General features: G+C 44.2%; 1 protein-coding gene across 1 annotated transcript in view; it reads right to left on the reverse strand.

The window, feature by feature from the left end:
- ZFPM1 (zinc finger protein, FOG family member 1) overlaps positions 1-19,325 on the reverse strand; it is a 137,987-nt gene that overhangs the window by 42,428 nt on the left and 76,234 nt on the right. Inside the window, exons 2-4 of the mRNA XM_088448006.1 lie at positions 9,507-9,647; positions 9,094-9,195; positions 5,076-5,177 (exon numbers count right to left, since the gene is read on the reverse strand). Coding sequence (XP_088304132.1) covers positions 5,076-5,177; positions 9,094-9,195; positions 9,507-9,647 — 345 coding nt within the window. The remainder of the gene's footprint in view (positions 1-5,075; positions 5,178-9,093; positions 9,196-9,506; positions 9,648-19,325) is intronic.

Consider the following 19,325-nt stretch of genomic DNA (forward strand, 5'->3'; position numbering starts at 1 on the left):
ATGCTTGTAATTTTAATTCAGTATACCATAGTAACATCTGACACTTATGTAATGCTGTAATGTTACCTCAGTATACCATAGTAACATCTGACACTTATGTAATGCTGTAATGTTACCTCAGTATACCATAGTAACATCTGACACTTATGTAATGTCTGTAATGTTACCTCAGTATACCATAGTAACATCTGACACTTATGTAATGCTGTAATGTTACCTCAGTATACCATAGTAACATCTGACACTTATGTCATGCTGTAATGTTACCTCAGTATACCATAGTAACATCTGACACTTATGTAATGTTACCTCAGTATACCATAGTAACATCTGACACTTATGTAATGCTGTAATGTTACCTCAGTATACCATAGTAACATCTGACACTTATGTAATGCTGTAATGTTACCTCAGTATACCATAGTAACATCTGACACTTATGTAATGCTGTAATGTTACCTCAGTATACCATAGTAACATCTGACACTTATGTAATGCTGTAATGTTACCTCAGTATACCATAGTAACATCTGACACTTATGTAATGCTGTAATGTTACCTCAGTATACCATAGTAACATCTGACACTTATGTAATGCTGTAATGTTACCTCAGTATACCATAGTAACATCTGACACTTATGTAATGCTGTAATGTGACCTCAGTATACCATAGTAACATCTGACACTTATGTAATGCTGTAATGTTACCTCAGTATACCATAGTAACATCTGACACTTATGTAATGCTGTAATGTGACCTCAGTGTACCATAGTAACATCTGACACTTATGTAATGCTGTAATGTTACCTCAGTATACCATTGTAACATCTGACACTTTTGTAATGCTGTAATGTGACCTCAGTATACCATAGTAACATCTGACACTTATGTAATGCTGTAATGTTACTTCAGTATACCATAGTAAAATCTGACACTTATGTAATGCTGTAATGTTACTTCAGTATACCATAGTAAAATCTGACACTTATGTAATGCTGTAATGTTACCTCAGTATACCATAGTAACATCTGACACTTATGTCATGTTGTAATGTTACCTCAGTATACCATAGTAACATCTGACACTTATGTAATGTTACCTCAGTATACCATAGTAACATCTGACACTTATGTAATGCTACCTCAGTATACCATAGTAACATCTGACACTTATTTAATGCTTTAATGTTACCTCAGTATACCATAGTAACATCTGACACTTATGTAATGCTGTAATGTTACCTCAGTATACCATAGTAAAATCTGACACTTATGTAATGCTGTAATGTTACCTCAGTATACCATTGTAACATCTGACACTTTTGTAATGCTGTAATGTTACTTCAGTATACCATAGTAACATCTGACACTTATGTAATGCTGTAATGTTACCTAAGTATACCATTGTAACATCTGACACTTTTGTAATGCTGTAATGTTACTTCAGTATACCATAGTAAAATCTGACACTTATGTAATGCTGTAATGTTACTTCAGTATACCATAGTAAAATCTGACACTTATGTAATGCTGTAATGTTACCTCAGTATACCATAGTAACATCTGACACTTATCTAATGCTGTAATGTTACCTAAGTATACCATAGTAACATCTGACACTTATGTCATGTTGTAATGTTACCTCAGTATACCATAGTAACATCTGACACTTATGTAATGTTACCTCAGTATACCATAGTAACATCTGACACTTATGTAATGCTACCTCAGTATACCATAGTAACATCTGACACTTATTTAATGCTTTAATGTTACCTCAGTATACCATAGTAACATCTGACACTTATGTAATGCTGTAATGTTACCTCAGTATACCATAGTAAAATCTGACACTTATGTAATGCTGTAATGTTACCTCAGTATACCATTGTAACATCTGACACTTTTGTAATGCTGTAATGTTACTTCAGTATACCATAGTAACATCTGACACTTATCTAATGCTGTAATGTTACCTAAGTATACCATAGTAACATCTGACACTTATGTCATGTTGTAATGTTACCTCAGTATACCATAGTAACATCTGACACTTATGTAATGTTACCTCAGTATACCATAGTAACATCTGACACTTATGTAATGCTACCTCAGTATACCATAGTAACATCTGACACTTATTTAATGCTTTAATGTTACCTCAGTATACCATAGTAACATCTGACACTTATGTAATGCTGTAATGTTACCTCAGTATACCATAGTAACATCTGACACTTATGTAATGCTGTAATGTTACTTCAGTATACCATAGTAACATCTGACACTTATGTAATGCTGTAATGTTACCTCAGTATACCATAGTAACATCTGACACTTATGTAATGCTGTAATGTTACCTCAGTATACCATAGTAACATCTGACACTTATGTAATGCTGTAATGTTACCTCAGTATACCATAGTAACATCTGACACTTATGTAATGCTGTAATGTTACCTCAATATACCATAGTAACATCTGACACTTATGTCGTGCTGTAATGTTACCTCAGTATACCATAGTAACATCTGACACTTATGTCGTGCTGTAATGTTACCTCAGTATACCATAGTAACATCTGACAAAAAGGTCTAAAAACACTAAAGCAGGAAACTTTGTGATACCAATACTTGTGTTATTCTCAACTCTTGGCCATGGCTGTACATATCGGCTGCATATACAAACCGGATCGCTACAGCAGGAGCCAAGCAGCGCAAAGGGTGAATGGCAGAGGTTTCGGCTTTATGCAACACCACGATCCTGCTAAATGTTGTCGAGGGTCCCTGGACGGCTTCTCCTCCAAAGTGTGTATGCGACGTAAGCTCTTGGCAAAGTGTTTTCATTTGGATAAATTTGGAGTGACCTTAAATTAAATTATTCTTCCAATCTGACCCGTGGTGGAAGGGAGGCCAGGATCACATGCCTGGATGTAAGGAGTTTTTAGATATTTTTAATAATTGTCCAAGTGAAATTTCTACAAGTGAATATCACAATGTAATCGCATCAGCTCACATGTTTACACGGGTGTGTATTTGTGTGATATGTGCTGGATGTTTTAACACTGAAAGTGCCAAAGGAAATCTGCCACACAGCATCTCTCATCAGCAATCAATCAACACAGGCGATTAGCTAATCTGGTGAACTTTGCATGCGTCAGATTAGTCATCTATTGAGTGCACCAAGTGACCCGACCTATCAGACCATTTATAAGGAGACGGGGGTGAGAGGCATCAGGCCTGGGGGTGGCAGAGGTGGCAAAACTTACATCAGTCCTAGCATACTGTAACTGGCAGGCCAGAAGAGCTTGCTGGGGCTTGTAGTTGCACAACAGCAATCAGAGGCACCGAGAGGAGGGGAGGGAGCGGGTATCGATTACCTGGGCTCGGGCCCAGTTTGCGGAACTACTAAATGATGGTAACACACTGTTCCGTATCCATACATCCCTGAAATACGGACAGCTCCCTCCACACGCTGACAACCCTCACAGCGTACACTTGGCATTCCTCTGTGTCCCCAAGCCTTCCCTACACAGCCATACAATTCCGGGAAAAGGGGATAATCCGAATCACTCATTTTCTAAAGGAGCAAGTAATGAAGGACTCCCAGTATAAACACTGACCGTAGCCTGTCCTTACACATGAAAACACACAGCAGATTTATATGGACGACTGGTATTACCTATCACGAGTGTCTTAGTGTTGTATCCTGCTGCGTACGTGCCACCTATTTCCTATCTGACAGTCCACTTCTTGTTTATGTTATCTTGCAGAATTCCAGAGCATTCCAGTGCAGCTCTGTCACTCCACCTACAGTTCCAGAATCCCTCAGCCTCCCGAAACATGGCAGGAAGTGTGCGCATACAACGATCCAGTAAGATAGACAGTCGTGGGGATATTCTCCAGCAAATCTTGTTTATTTTTTATATATATATATATATATATATATATATATATATATATATATAATTAAAGTATATTTTAAATAGACTTTATCCAATTAAGAAAATATTATTACAATGACTTCCTCCTGGGAAGAAACGGAAGAGTCATTGTAAACTATTAGCAGGAGAGGCGGCCACTCCGGGCTGTATGTAGGTATACGTTCTGAAACATGCTTCCCTAGACGTGCAATAGTTTTCCTTTACAGTTGACCTATCATTTGCACACAATACATTTGTATCCTCAAAATATCACCGAAGCACAAAGGATTGGTCACTGAGGTGTCAGCGGTGTGTTCTGTTAGTAAACAGGAAACAATAATTGGCACCACAGTAAGTAGAAAGTCCCTAGGGTGGAAACGCTTACTGGCAGGGCCCTCCACCTACATGTTTCTCCCCCTGCACTATCATTATCTCCAATCACTGCCCGGATCCAGTCTGTCTGTCCTCCCAGGGCACGAGGTCACTGACTGCTATTGTTATTATCAGCTACTCAGTTATAGAGAAATCTTCCCCCTGTATGGTCTGTTTCAACATTTTGTATTATTTAAATGTTTTATTGCAATATCCCTGTATGGTGCTACGGACACTTTGTGGCGTTATACAAATAAAGGATAATAATAATAATAATAATATACAAGCAATTGGAGGACACACAGGGGGTCAATCCTATTAGCCATGATGATCTCGCCGGTGTGAGTAATTGCGGCAATGGTCGCACTTTACGGCAGCCCGGATTCGCTGAATCGTGCTGGCAGCCCCACAGGGCTCCGAGCAAAATTCAGCCTCGGGGCGGGCTGCTGAGGGTGCGAGGTGCCGGTCTGTTGCTGGCGGTTTAACGCCGTTGCAGCAGCAACTCGCATTCTTCGAACACAATAGGATTGAACCCACAATGTCAAGAGACATTAAATACCCGTTACCATAAGCCCAGTCTCCATCAGGTTCTGTAAATTACTTTGATGCCAATCATTATGGCCGATCAGTGTTATGAATTACTGAGAGCTTCAGGGGAGAAATCCCCACGGATGGCTAACAGTAGGTACTTTGGATGCATTCCTCATTAGGGAAATATTAATTGATGCAGACTTAAGTCTTTAACACCCAGAACCAACCATAGAGAAATGTCACACACACCTGGACCGTTCCATCTCAGAGGCTCCTCTGCATTCTCCGAACTCAATAGACATTCTGACGCTTTGATATCGAGGTTCTCTTCACCCTCCTGAGATTCGACCTCTGCATCCAAAACAAACAGCACTGTCTCAAAATCACATACATATATACATTATTGCTATATATATATATATATATAGCAAAGACATACAGGTGCATGAATTCGCTTATGACAAAAATTCACACTAGCAGGTTTGTGTGTATGTGGTAGGGAATATAGGACCTGATTCAGACCCACTCGCGAGCGGCTTTACGCTCGCAAGTGGGTCGATGGTCTGCACTGAGCATGCGCACGACGGAGGGAGCTCCGTCGTGCGCATGCGCCAGACACGACGAGCGAAGGACTTTCCTTCGCTCGTTGTGTCCGATCAAAGGGGGCGTGCTGTCAATGTTGATTGACAGCACGCCCCCTTTGGTGGGCGTGCCGGGGGCGTGCCTCCCTGACGGGGGCGTTCCCACGGGAACGCCTCCCGTCAGAAGCCGGCCCACTGACATCACTAGTGATGTCAGTGGGAGTGATTTTGGCTCTGATAGAGCCAAAATCACTCCGGAGCTTGCGGTTGAAAACCTCAACCGCAGGCTACGGCTCGCAATTTCGATGGTCGCGATGGTCACGACCATCGCGGCCATCAAAATGCACGCTCGTATAGCCTGTGGGTGGTGACCCACAGCTATACGAGCGTCCAGGAGGACGCTCCATGAAAAAGGAGCCCGGCCCTCATGCAGAGCGTGCGCTCTGCTCAGAGCGTACAGCTCTGAATGAGGGCCATAGAGTGTAAGCTCCCCTGGGGCAGGGACTGATGTGACTGGATAAATATTCTCATGCAGAAGTGCTGCACTATAGATGTGTGCTACATAAACAACTTATTATACGGTTTTAAATGTAAAAAACAAGGAAATCGCCACATTCAGGAGAGATGTTATCGCTTTTCCAGGAGCAGCCAGTATTTTACCATTTCCCATAAGTTTATGACCAGAGGGCACTGAGACGTTGAAGTCTATTAAAGGGACTGTGCACTTTTCAAAAACTCTCACTGCTGTCTGTTCCCCCCATTAGTGAATCGGGAGGGGGTCGGTCAGCACTCCCCAACACAGACCTCCCCAAACCTCTGTCCTTACTTGTTTCCAGTCACCAGGACAGAGAGGAGCATTAAAGTGGTCTCCTGGTGCGGCCAAACCTGGCAATGCTCCCTGCCAGTCTAACGTATGTAACTAAGGCTCCATGCAGGGGGTCTTGGAGATGGATGTGGGGACCACAACTGAATGGCTGACTACTACTGAGTTAGGAGAGACTGTCCGACCTACTTTTTCAATATACTTCAATGAATACTGCAGTTGTCACTACATTACATATCTAAATTAGGGATGTGCAGGCTCGGATAGGTTCGAGTTTGCACGTGGAGTTCGGATTTTTCCCTCCAAAAAAACGGAACTCAGAACGAGGCAAAACGTCATCTTACATGGACGAACATCATCATTCCTGGTCTTTTGTCCAGGAATGATGATGTTCGTCCATGTAAGATGACGTTTTGCCTCGTTCTGAGTTCCGTTTTTTTGGAGGGAAAAATCCGAACTCCACGTGCAAACTCGAACCTATCCGAGCCTGCACATCCCTAATCTAAATATAAAAATAAATTTCCTGAGGCATGAGCTAGACAGGCTGTGCTTTGCCTGGCAGGGCATGTTGGAACTTGTAGTTCTACAACAGCTGGAGCGTCACAGGTATCCCAAGCCTGACTCAGAACCCTACACTTTAGGCAGTAAACAGAAAACAGCGTAGCATGCAGAACAGACAATAGAGTTAATTTGCCCTAGGACCCTGTTACCATTAGGTTTTGTGCTAGTATCACAGCTTGTAGGCCAGTCTGCATGACACCAGTCATAGCCCCTGCAGATCCGCCACTTTCATGTAGCAGCTCAGTGGTTAACAGGGAGCAGGGACCAAGCTTTTCACTCTGCCTGCTCCTAGCAACTGACTGATAATAATTCTCCCCATTAACTGCAGTTAAAGATGGTGTGATAACCCTATCGGCATATGACAGTGCTGCTGATTACTGCACAAAGTGCATGTTTGCATATTGTACTGCTCAGATCGATAGTGCCCATAAGCTGACGTCGGAATTATTAATAGCTATCCTGGAGTGTGATTAGAATCAGGTCGATGGGAATTAAAACCGCACCCCAAAATACTTTGCAGAAAATAGCAGCCTCAGACCCACGGGTGCAGAGACTCTCCAACAGTAAACTAAAGCACAAGAGTCTACATTACTCGCTATTGACTTTCCATTGATATTGCAGATTTCCAGAATTAGTCTGATAAAGTCTAGATTGTTACAGGGAAGCTCTTCAATGTCAGCGCCTTATTCTAGCAGATTTACAGGCACCGATAAATGACTGGCGAGTGTTATTCAGTAAGACAGGCAAAAAGAAAGAATACGGCTAAAACATGGTAAGAATTGAAGAGAAACATTGTTGGTCCCTAGTGAAAGGACGAGATACAGCCCCAAAAAGTGGCTGCCAGCGTTACGTGTTAATTACAGGTCTGTGGACTGTGCCAAATGAAAGAAAGAGACTCACCCCCACTTGGTGGCTATAACAGCACCACGCTCAGCAAGCTGCGGGCTGCAGCGTGAAATACAAACTCTGTCAGTTTCTTGGACTATTCTCTAAGACTATTCTCCCAGCTCTGACCAGAGGGGGTGGATTTCATATTTTAGCTCAAAGTACCCAAAGAAAGTAGATAGAGCTAAAAATGTGGACAGTACGACTGTGAATGCTGGACTGGCTTCTCACAATATCACCCCCCCCTAACAACTGAGACCTTCATTTCTTTCAAAAACAACCCACTGCTGCCGTTTCCAATAGGCATTTTACTCCGCTGAACCTTGAGGGCTCATCTTGGCAGCAGACCTGGTAGGTTCCACTCAATTCACACTTGCCATACCGTGCTATATAAAGTGCTATGGTTCATAAGATAATCATCATCATCACCCACCCGCCATGCCACTGCGGAGTGGAATGTAGTAAATTGGTCAAAATCATTTATCTATTATATCTCAGTCTCGGTACCTCGCTGTTGGCAGAAACGGCTTATGTGGCGTGCGAAGGAAACCTGTTACAGAGAGAATGTGCAGTAAGACTCATCTATTTGTGTTGGGTCACCTGAGAACTAAACTATATTTGTTATTTATAGGTCTATACAGATGGGCCGACCCCCCACCAGTGGCTTGGAACATCCCCACAGAGCTAGGGCTGCTCTAGACAACCCTGGACAAAACATCCACATGTTGACCTGAACATCTATGTGAAATGTACTCGAGCTACTCTTACTGAGATTACAAGTTCTATTTACTATAGTTTAAATGTAGGTTATGCAGTCTTGCAAGGGCTGTATGTATGTGCACATATACACTCACATAGAAATATTTAATATAATCATCAGTAGGAACAATGGCACTTGGCTGTCATACACAATTAACAACCATCATCTGCATGCTGCAGCGGGTCCTGGCGGGCGTGGACCGCCCCACTCCCCGCGGCTGCCGCTGTGTGTTTACGGGCGGTCTGCAGACATATCTGTCCAACGCCGTTCACAGACATATCGCTGGTCGCTGGTACACACTGGCCGACGTGCAGTAGATATATTGGCCGATCAGATCAAGTGATTGGCCAATATATCTGTCAGTGTGTACCCTGCATAAAGCTGGGTACACACTGACATATCTGTCCAGTCTGTCTGGTGGAAAGGAAAATCTCGGCTGTCTTCCAGGATTTTGGAGCAAATTTCTATTGGTATTTGCTCCCATACATTACCAGATTTTCCTTCCCACCAGACAGATTGGACAGATATATCGGTCAGTGTGTACCCAGCTTAAGACTGCTGAAAACTTCTCTATAGGAATAAACTGCGTTAAAAGACAGATAAAGTTAATTTCTGTCCCAGACAAAAAAAAAAAAGCTTTCAGTCAACTTTGGTTACCTGAGGCGCACGGAGACGAGAGCACTTGGTGCAGGTTCGGCAATGATCCCGGTTCTCCAACGTCTTGATCCAATGACTGTGGCACCGGACTGCTTCCATCTCCTAGTAGTAATGACAACAGAACTGATCACATTGGGAATCTTGTGATCTATGGTAAGTAAACAGGGGACTTCTTGGCTCAATGTGGGACGTGATCTGTTTCAAATAGCGGTTTATCAGGTAATGCCTCAAATACGTAAAGTAAACGGTTTATATTAAACATAAAGGACACATAGACATACTTTGCCGTACTCACTGCCGATCCTTAACGCTTTATGAAGCTGTGACGATAGGACGTATGGGCTTTTATTTTATTATACAGTATATTATCTACTGTGTACAAGCCCAAGACATGGACATGGGCTCGGAGGTACCTTCTGGGCCATCGCTGTAAGATGGGCTGGAGGAGTCGCAGTCTGCAGATTCTTCCGGATCCGAAATGGTTCCATCTTTTTCAGAATGGTTGGACTCAACAGCCAGACTGTCCTCGGTCTCTTCCATTTCACCAACAGAACCTTCAAATAAACAATTCAGCCCATGTTACAAAACAGAACATCCTACAGAAAGGCTGCAAGTCTAGACTTAAATACACCAAAGCATGTCATTTCAGAATACAGATAACACATGTAGAATAGGCTATAAGATGTATCTTTATATTTGCTGTAGTAGTCCCTTATTTTACATGACTCCATGATAGAATATAAAACAGTCAGTAAAGGTTAAACACACCTGAATAATGCAATGTAGTTTCAAATTAAAAGTTTTTTAATGTAAGCAATATTGTGTTGCAAAAATAAAAAGGATTTATGATTTTTGTTTCACAGAGGTACGTTTTTACTTCACATATGTCCTATATCAGTGTGACAGGAGCCTGACATCACTACTCTGTGCTGCTGGGGACCCTGCTCCTCCCACTATATAACTCTCAGTCTGTGGCTTCCTGTATCAGTGTGACAGGAGCCTGACATCACTACTCTGTGCTGCTGGGGACCCTGCTCCTCCCACTATATAACTCTCAGTCTGTGGCTTCCTGTATCAGTGTGACAGGAGCCTGACATCATTACTCTGTGCTGCTGGGGACCCTGCTCCTCCCACTATATAACTCTCAGTCTGTGGCTTCCTGTATCAGTGTGACAGGAGCCTGACATCGCTACTCTGTGCTGCTGGGGACCCTGCTCCTTACACTATATATCTCTCAGTCTGTGGCTTCCTGTATCAGTGTGACAGGAGCCTGACATCGCTACTCTGTGCTGCTGGGGACCCTGCTCCTTCTACTATATAACTCTCAGTTTGTGTCTTCCTGTATCAGTGTGACAGGAGCCTGACATCACTACTCTATGCTGCTGGGGACCCTGCTCCTTCCACTATATAACTCTCAGTCTGTGACTTCCTGTATCAGTGTGACAGGAGCCTGATATCACTACTCTGTGCTGCTGGGGACCCTGCTCCTTCCACTATATAACTCTCAGTCTGTGACTTCCTGTATCAGTGTGACAGGAGCCTGACATCACTAGTCTGTGCTGCTGGGGACCCTGCTCCTTCCACTAATATAACTCTGTATGTGGCTTCCTGTTGCCTCCATTTCCCTCCTCACATGATGACAATGCCCCTGTGAAATGCAGAACACAATCGCACACGTGTACTGGTCACTGCCTCACCACAAGATCTGCGCACACATGTCCTGAAATACACTGTGCTGCTATGATCATCGTAATTATGATTGGCTATTAAATATGATACATACAGATGAGCAGAAGACAACGGAATACAATAAAGTTGATTAGAACCCAGTAAAACGTATCTTCAAGGTATCAGAAACAACCCTGAATTGGAGCTCCAGTGTAAAGGCACTTATAGTGCCCCCAATGCTTTTATATGATCTGTCACGCTGTGGTGCCTTCTAATGTTCTTACATATTACAGTGGGGGGGGGGGGGTACATTACTGCATTACACGCACCATATTACATTACTGCATAGCATGCATTATATTACCTACCGAGGTTGAACTAACTCATTTTATATATCTGAGGGGTAAAGCAAAGCTGGTTTATCCGCCTGGCTTCCTCCAAGCACACTTTTATAGCATGACTGAGCATCACAGTTACAAGGTACCTAACCTTGTGCATGCAGGGATGGCTGCCCTGATCTTGCTGCAAGAACTGAGATTTGCTAAACCGCAGGGAGATTCTTTATTTTCTTGTAGAATTTGGGCAGTTGAATTAAATCGATCTCGATGATGTCGCCATGCCCACCTCTTGTCCAGCTTAAGGGTCAAAATCCGCGGCTTAGTATGTGGAAAGGCCAGGATTTCAGACACTTAGGGGTATATTTACTAAAATGCAGGTTTTTAGAAGTGGAGTTGTTGCCCATAGCAACCAGATTCTAGCTATTATCTTCTAGAAGGAGCTAGATAAATGAGAAGTAGAATCTGATTAGTTGCTATGGGCAACATCTCCACTTCAAAAAACCCGCACTTTAGTAACTAAATAGACCCCCTAATCTTGGGGCAGCCAGAGTTACATCACAGATGCTGGTTTTCCTTACCAACCAAGGTATCCCCCCAAAAACATAACCCTACTGCTAAGTCTGGCTGCAAAAATATAAGGAACTCTTGCAGTATAGAACAGATAGCTACAGTTTAAGGTTACATAGCAGTAGTATCGGAACCGTTATGATTAACTGCCGGACCCATGCCCGGCGGTTGGAATCCCGACAGTGGCATCCCGGCACAGGAGGAAATCCCGATCGTCAAAGGTAAGTATATACTAACCTATTTCTACCCCCTAACCCTCCCTTAGGGGTGGCTAACCCTAACCTTCCCTCCCAGTGCCTAACCCTGATCCCACCTCTAAGTGCCTAAACCTAACTCCCCCCTTCCCCGCCGCCTAAACCTAAATCCCCCCCAGGGGGGAGCCTAATGCTAACCCCCCTCCCCCTAGCCTAAACCTAACCTCCCGGTGGGGGGGCGCCTAACCCTAAGTCCCCCCCGGGAACCCTAAACCTAACCCCCCCCTCCCGGCGGCTATCTGCGCTCGGCGTCCCTTCGATTGGGATGCCGGGTGTCGGGCTCCCGGCGTATGTCTAATGACAGGGGTCGGCATATCGACGCCTGTCTTTAGACCCTTGCCGGGATAGGACAGTCGGGAAGCCGGCTGTCGGGATTAGGTCCGCCGACTTCCCGACTGCATACCGTAGTATTATCCATCAGCTCCTCCATTATATGAATCTGGGTACACACTGACAGATATATCTGTCCAATCTGTCTGGTGGGAAGGAAAATCTGGTAATGTATGGGAACAAATACCAATAGAAATTTGCTCCAAAACACTGGAAGACAGACCAGATTTTCCTTTCCACCAGACAGATTGGACGGAGATATCTGTCAGTGTGTACCCAGGTTAAGCTTTGCCATCTCTATACACCTGGTTTCTGCGTGGCGGCGTTGCATGATGGCAGGCGGTGGCTGCAGCTGCGATCAGTCTGTGGTGTGAAAGTTTTGGGGACAAGATACTGCCAGCGCGAGGCGTTCTCTGCAGACCTCAGAGGCTTCCTGACTGCAGGCATGTATATTTACGCAGGGAGAACAAAGGCCCCATAATCTATACATAGCACACAACAATGAGCGTGGAGAAAGCCACCGTCAGACCCAGCACAGGCAATTTTTCTAATTCTGCTAATTTCAGTTCCAGCACAATTAAAGTCTGCGCTGATAATGCCGAGAAACAATCAGCAGCTAACGAATCGCTTTTCTCCTCTTGTAAATGTAACATCGTTAAGCTAATTTCTTCGTTCACGGCTGCAAGGCTCCTGGGTGTCTGATAAAGTTAACCCCTGGCTGGCTGGTCACGTAAACCGCTTTCTCAGCCAGGGAGCGAGAAGACACTGGCACTGGGTACAACAGTGGGTTTTATCTGTCACCTAGGGGGCCTTTCATTGGAACAAAGGGATTAAGCAATAGCCTGAAATTGTACATAACTGCCCTAAAAAGCACCCACAGTAATGTAATGGTGAGCGTAGCTTGTCACTTTCACTAATAACGACCCCTTAAGGCAGTGGTTCCCAAACTCCATCCCCAAGGCACCCTAAAGCCGGGTACACACTGGAGCGTTATTATCCCGATTTGGCCAAATCGGAACGACAAATTGCGCATATCGTGCAGTGTGTCCGCATATCGTGCAGTGTTTATTGGCGCTCCCGCGGTTACATGCAAAGTCGTCAGGTTTGATGTGCTGTATATCAAACCTGACGATAACGCATACGGCGCCATTCATGTTAATGAAGGAAGCAACGAGTGATCGTACATGGATTTGATATGCCGACCGCCATATCGTCTGGGTACACATCGTCCCAGTGTCTAGCCAGCATAACAGTCCAGGTTTTAAAAAGATCCATGCTTGATCACGGGTGAGTTAATTAGTAACTCAGTCAATTTGGCTAAAACATCTGGGCTCAACTATGGATATCCTTAAAACCTGGACTGTTAGGGTGCCTTGAGGACTGAATTTGAGAACAACTGTCTCAAGGTGTTCTTTTTACACGTGCACCTGGGACAGCCATATTGTTAGCTGGACAAATATTCACCTTATCCAGTAAAATCAAATGACATCACTGAGGCGCGAGGTACAATGCCAGCAAATCAATCACCTAAGCAGATGAAACTGGTAGGGGCCTGCACCTATTCTTTAAAGAACACCTCCTGGAATATGTATTATTAATCTTCTGTTTAACGTTTTATAACATATATACATTTCCTATATGTGGTCCCTTCCATTGAGGAAAAAGAAAGAAACCCCTTTAAATATCCAGTAGTAGAATTCAAGCACAGGACGGGTTACTTAGCATTTCATAAAAGCAATATTTTCACACCCCGTCTAGATTCCTGCCCAGGAAACGGCGTGCATAAAATCTGCCCTCAGAGGCTAATGGAAGAGCCCCGGTTAAGGAACAAAGGATCTTTTCAGCTAACTTTAAATTCTCTGCTGATAACAATCTGAGATCAAACGCCTGCTGTTCAGGCCCCCAGATCAATGCAATGAATTTAGTCTTCTGGCAGACTTTAACAAAAAAAAAAAAATAGATTAAAAAAGAAAAAAATGGTGATATCTGACCCAAATTTCATCCCGTTCCCTTTTTCACACTGGATGCGGCTGTTTTACTGTCTTGTCTCTCTGAGCTGGAAATACCAATGCGCTGCCATGGTCAGCAGGAGGGAGGTGCAGCTTTGTAGCCACAGGGCAGCACAATCCCATTCAACAGAGAAGCTAGTGATCTGATAAACATTAGTAAAATGTCCCTTGTCAGGGTAGCATCAACCCAATAACTGCATCTGAGGGAAAATGAGCTGCAGAAACTAAAGCTCGGCGCACACCTTATAGATATATCTGCAGACTGTGCAGAATGTACAGTCAGGTGCATAAATATTGGGACATTGACAGAATTTTAATATATTGGCCTCTAGTCACCACCACAATGGCTTTGAAATGAAACAAACAAGATGTGATTTACCTGCAGACTTTCAGATTTAATTTGAGGGTAATTACATCCAAATCAGGTGAACGGTGTAGTAATTACAACGGTTTCTATATGTGCCTCCCACTTTTTAAGGGGCCAAAAGTAATGAGACTATTAACTCAGAAGCTATTTCATGGACAGGTGTGGGCTATTCCCTCGTTATTTCATTATCAATTAAGCAGGTAAAAGGTCTGGAGTTGATTCTAGGTGTGACATTTGCATTTGGAATCAGTTGCTGTCGACTCTCAATATGAGATCCAAAGAGCTGTCACTATCAGTGAAGCAAGCCATCATTAGGCTGAAAAATCAAAACAAACCCATCAGAGAGATAGCAAAAACATTAGGTGTGGCCAAAGCAACTGTTTGGAACATTCTTAAAAAGAAAGAATGCACCGGAGAGCTCAGCAACACCAAAAGACCCAGAAGACCACGGAAAACAACTATGGTGGATGACAGAAGAATTATTTCCCTGGTGAAGAAAAACCCCTTCACAACAGTTGGCCAAATCAAGGACACTCTCCAGGAGGTAGGTGTATATGTGTCAAAGTCAACAATCAAGAGAAGACTTCACAAGAGTGAATATAGAGGGTTCACCACAAGATGTAAACCATTGGTGAGCCACAAAAACAGGAAGACCAGATTAGAGTTTGCCAAACAACATCTAAAAAAGCCATTACAGTTCTGGAACAACATCCTATGGACAGATGAGACAAAGATCAACTTGTATCAGAGTGATGGGAAGAGGAGAGTATGGAAAAGGAAAGGAACTGCTCATGATCCAAAACATACCATCTTATCAGTGAAGCATGGTGGTGGTAGTGTCATGGCGTGGGCATGTATGGCTGCCAATGGAACTGTTTCCCTTGTATTTATTGATGATGTGACTGCTGACAAAAGCAGCAGAATGAATTCTGAAGTGTTTCGGGCAATATTATATGCTCATATTCAGTCAAATGCTTCAGAACTCATTGGACGGCGCTTCACAGTGCAGATGGACAATGACCCGAAGCATACTGCAAAAGCAACCACAGAGTTTTTTAAGGCTAAAAAGTGGAATGTTATGCAATGGCCAAATCAATCCCCTGACCTGAATCCGATTGAGCATGCATTTCACTTGATGAAGACAAAACTGAAGGGAAAATGCCCCAAGAACAAGCAGGAACTGAAGACATTTGCAGTAGAGGCCTGGCAGAGCATCACCAGGGATGTAACCCAGCGTCTGGTGTTGTCTATGCGTTCCAGTCTTCAGGCTGTAATTGCCTGCAAAGGATTTGCAACAAAGTATTAAAAAGTGAAAGTTAGATTTAGGATTGTTTAGTTTGTCCCATTACTTTTGGCCCCTTAAAAAGTGGGAGGCACATATAGAAACTGTTGTAATTCCTACACCGTTCACCTGATTTAAATGTAATTACCCAAAGCACATCTTGTTTGTTTCATTTCAAAGCCATTGTGGTGGTGAATAGAGGCCAACATATGAAAATTCTGTCAATGTCCCAATATTTATGCACCTGACTGTATGTTCTGCAAACAGTCTGCACGATCCGTCGTGACTGATGTCGCACCCGCCCAGTTGAGCTGTTAATCACCGCTGGCCTGTACAGCAAGCGTACTGCAGATATATTGGGCATCGGCTGGGCAGCACAGCCGACGCAATGTGTCTGTGAAGGACGTTGTTCACAGACACGTCACTGGTACACACTGGAGGACGACGCACACATGATAAATCGGCCATTCAATTGAACAACCGATATGTCGGCCAGTGTGTACTCAGCAGTAGAATAATGCTGTTGTGTAGAAATATATACTCAGGAAGTATAGTACAGCACCAATGCATATGTACACACACATACAAAAACATCTACACTACTGCTCTTATTTTGAACCTAAATCTCTAAATTTTGTTCTTCGTTCCATCCAAACAGTCCACCTTCTTGGTCGTATCCATTTGAAATGTTGGGTTGTCTAAGCGGGTGCTCAGAATTTCTCCCAAATTAAGAAGGTTATATGGTTCCGTTACAAAGCCTAAAACGGGTATGGTTCCCATTGTATGGAAACCGAAAAACAAGGAGGGTATATATGGGATCTGATCTTTCCTGGATTCCTAAAACTCGCCCAAGGCTTCCTTTACAAGACAAGTATAAGGCCTTAGCCCATTAAGAATCTGAATTAAAGAACGAAAACGTTCAATGTTGCAGGTTCTAAGGGAGGGAGGGGGGGGACGACTTCAATTAAATGAGATGTTGAATAGCGTTAGGAATGAGTGTCCAGAGCTATCCAATTGACTGCATCTTACCCGGAAGTCGGGAGGTTCGGTTTACTGCGCCTAATGACAGGGGTTTAATAACGGTAACCTACATTCTCTGACGTAAGGCGGGTATCCACTACCTGATTAAACAGAGCGATTGAACGATAACAACATCATTCAACCATTTGTTAATCAGGCAGCTTAATGTCAAAAACGACCAGCGATGAGCGCTCCCGCTGGTCGTTTTTGACATCTCTCATTGCCCGTACATGCTGGTCAATCTGCCGATAATGACAGATTGCCCATGTTCGGGGATGACGGAGGCTGCCTACACTGAACGACTGATCGCTCAATGTAGGCACAGCACAGACTGTGAAACGACGTCACGATTACAATGTCATTATAAGTCGTTTCACAGTCTGCTAGTGGATGTGCCCCTTTACAGTAAGTTCCGGGAGCAATGCAGTTAGCGCTCGCAGTAAGGCCGCAACTAGCATCGCGCCACTAGTTAAGTTGGATTTATGCTCGTACCTCAGGAGGGTGTGAGCAGAAATCCTTTCATCATGGGTCTACAGCGCAGACTATTGATTAGATCCAGGCACTCATTCCCAGCACTATTCAACATCGCATTTAACTGAATCCCCCCTAAGAGACAAAAGTTGGGACTGTCTTGGAAATTTAGACAAATGGGGGCCTTTATAAAATGTAAAGCATCTAATAATTAAGATAGTTATGCGTCCTTTCTGATATATATACCCAGAATGCCTCCCTGCATATAATTGGTGTGCAGAGCTTAGAACAGCAGCGGGTAATGTCAGGCCTGCCCCAGCCACGTCACACTATAGACTGTGGGTAATGTCAGGCCTGCCCCAGCCACGTCACACTATAGACTGTGGGTAATGTCAGGCCTGCCCCAGCCACGTCACACTATAGACTGTGGGTAATGTCAGGCCTGCCCCAGCCACGTCACACTATAGACTGTGGGCAATGTCAGGCCTGCCCCAGCCACGTCACACTATAGACTGTGGGTAATGTCAGGCCTGCCCCAGCCACGTCACACTATAGACTGTGGGTAATGTCAGGCCTGCCCCAGCCACGTCACACTATAGACTGTGGGTAATGTCAGGCCTGCCCCAGCCACGTCACACTATAGACTGTGGGCAATGTCAGGCCTGCCCCAGCCACGTCACACTATAGACTGTGGGTAATTGTCAGGCCTGCACCAGCCACGTCACACTATAGACTGTGGGTAATGTCAGGCCTGCCCCTGCCACGTCACACTATAGACTGTGGGTAATGTCAGGCCTGCCCCAGCCACGTCACACTATAGACTGTGGGTAATGTCAGGCCTGCACCAGCCACGTCACACTATAGACTGTGGGTAATGTCAGGCCTGCCCCAGCCACGTCACACTATAGACTGTGGGTAATGTCAGGCCTGCCCCTGCCACGTCACACTATAGACTGTGGGTAATGTCAGGCCTGCCCCAGCCACGTCACACTATAGACTGTAGGATCTCATGCCCTGTGTATGTTACCCCAAGTCTCTGCCACTGCTGCTGTGGTATCTTACTAATAAATTATGATAATGTGGAATATGCTCGTTAGCCAACATAACGTGAAAAACCCGATGACCATGGTTACTGCGCCAAAACTACTGCGCATTACTCTATGGACTGAAAAACAGCGACAGCAAGACGGCAGGGGTTCAACTCTACTCTCTGCTATGTAAGTAATACTGCACATCAGGTCCTCCTGTCTGATAGACAACTGTGCTCTGAGGGACATTCACCATTTATATAAAGGATGAACCATTAACAGGCCCATAAAGGCCTATTCCAGGAAGAGAGCACAGTAAAAAAACACAGTTACAATACACCAGTATATATTTATTGGTCCTTACTAGTCACTTGTGCCATCAGCTACCGGCCATGCCCACGTTCCACACAAGCGGCTGCCGGGCTGACAAGCTGCCAGGCTGAAGCAAAACGCCAAGGCTGGAGAGTGTAGAGGAGGGGGGTTTTGGGGAGGGGGGCAGAGAGAAATGTCTGTCTCTGGCTCACTTCACTGGGATAGCTGGCACTTATCACCTCTCGCAGACATCCTCCGACAGACTGATCTGTCTATTCTTCATTAAGCAAATGCGCTGGAATGGGGATGAACACATAATAGCCATTTGATTTGCAGAGAGATATTTGCATATTGGTTTGTCGCTGATAGCGGAATTTCATCAGCGGCCTTTTTCATGGTTTAAAAACAGAATTACTCGGCTGGTCACTGAAATGCGGAGGAGGGGGGGTGAAAATCCCCTCACGGCAGAGCTCAAACCGTTACACAGAATCTTCTGCTATTTTTATTATTACTACATTATAATGGGGTCTCCCTGCCCCCTCGCTTGATAGAGTGATGGCGTCTTGGGAATTAACTCCAGCAGATA

This window comes from Taudactylus pleione, unplaced genomic scaffold, assembly GCF_031769625.1.
Source record: "Taudactylus pleione unplaced genomic scaffold, aTauple2 ptg000447l, whole genome shotgun sequence".
Classification (NCBI taxonomy): domain Eukaryota; kingdom Metazoa; phylum Chordata; class Amphibia; order Anura; family Myobatrachidae; genus Taudactylus; species Taudactylus pleione.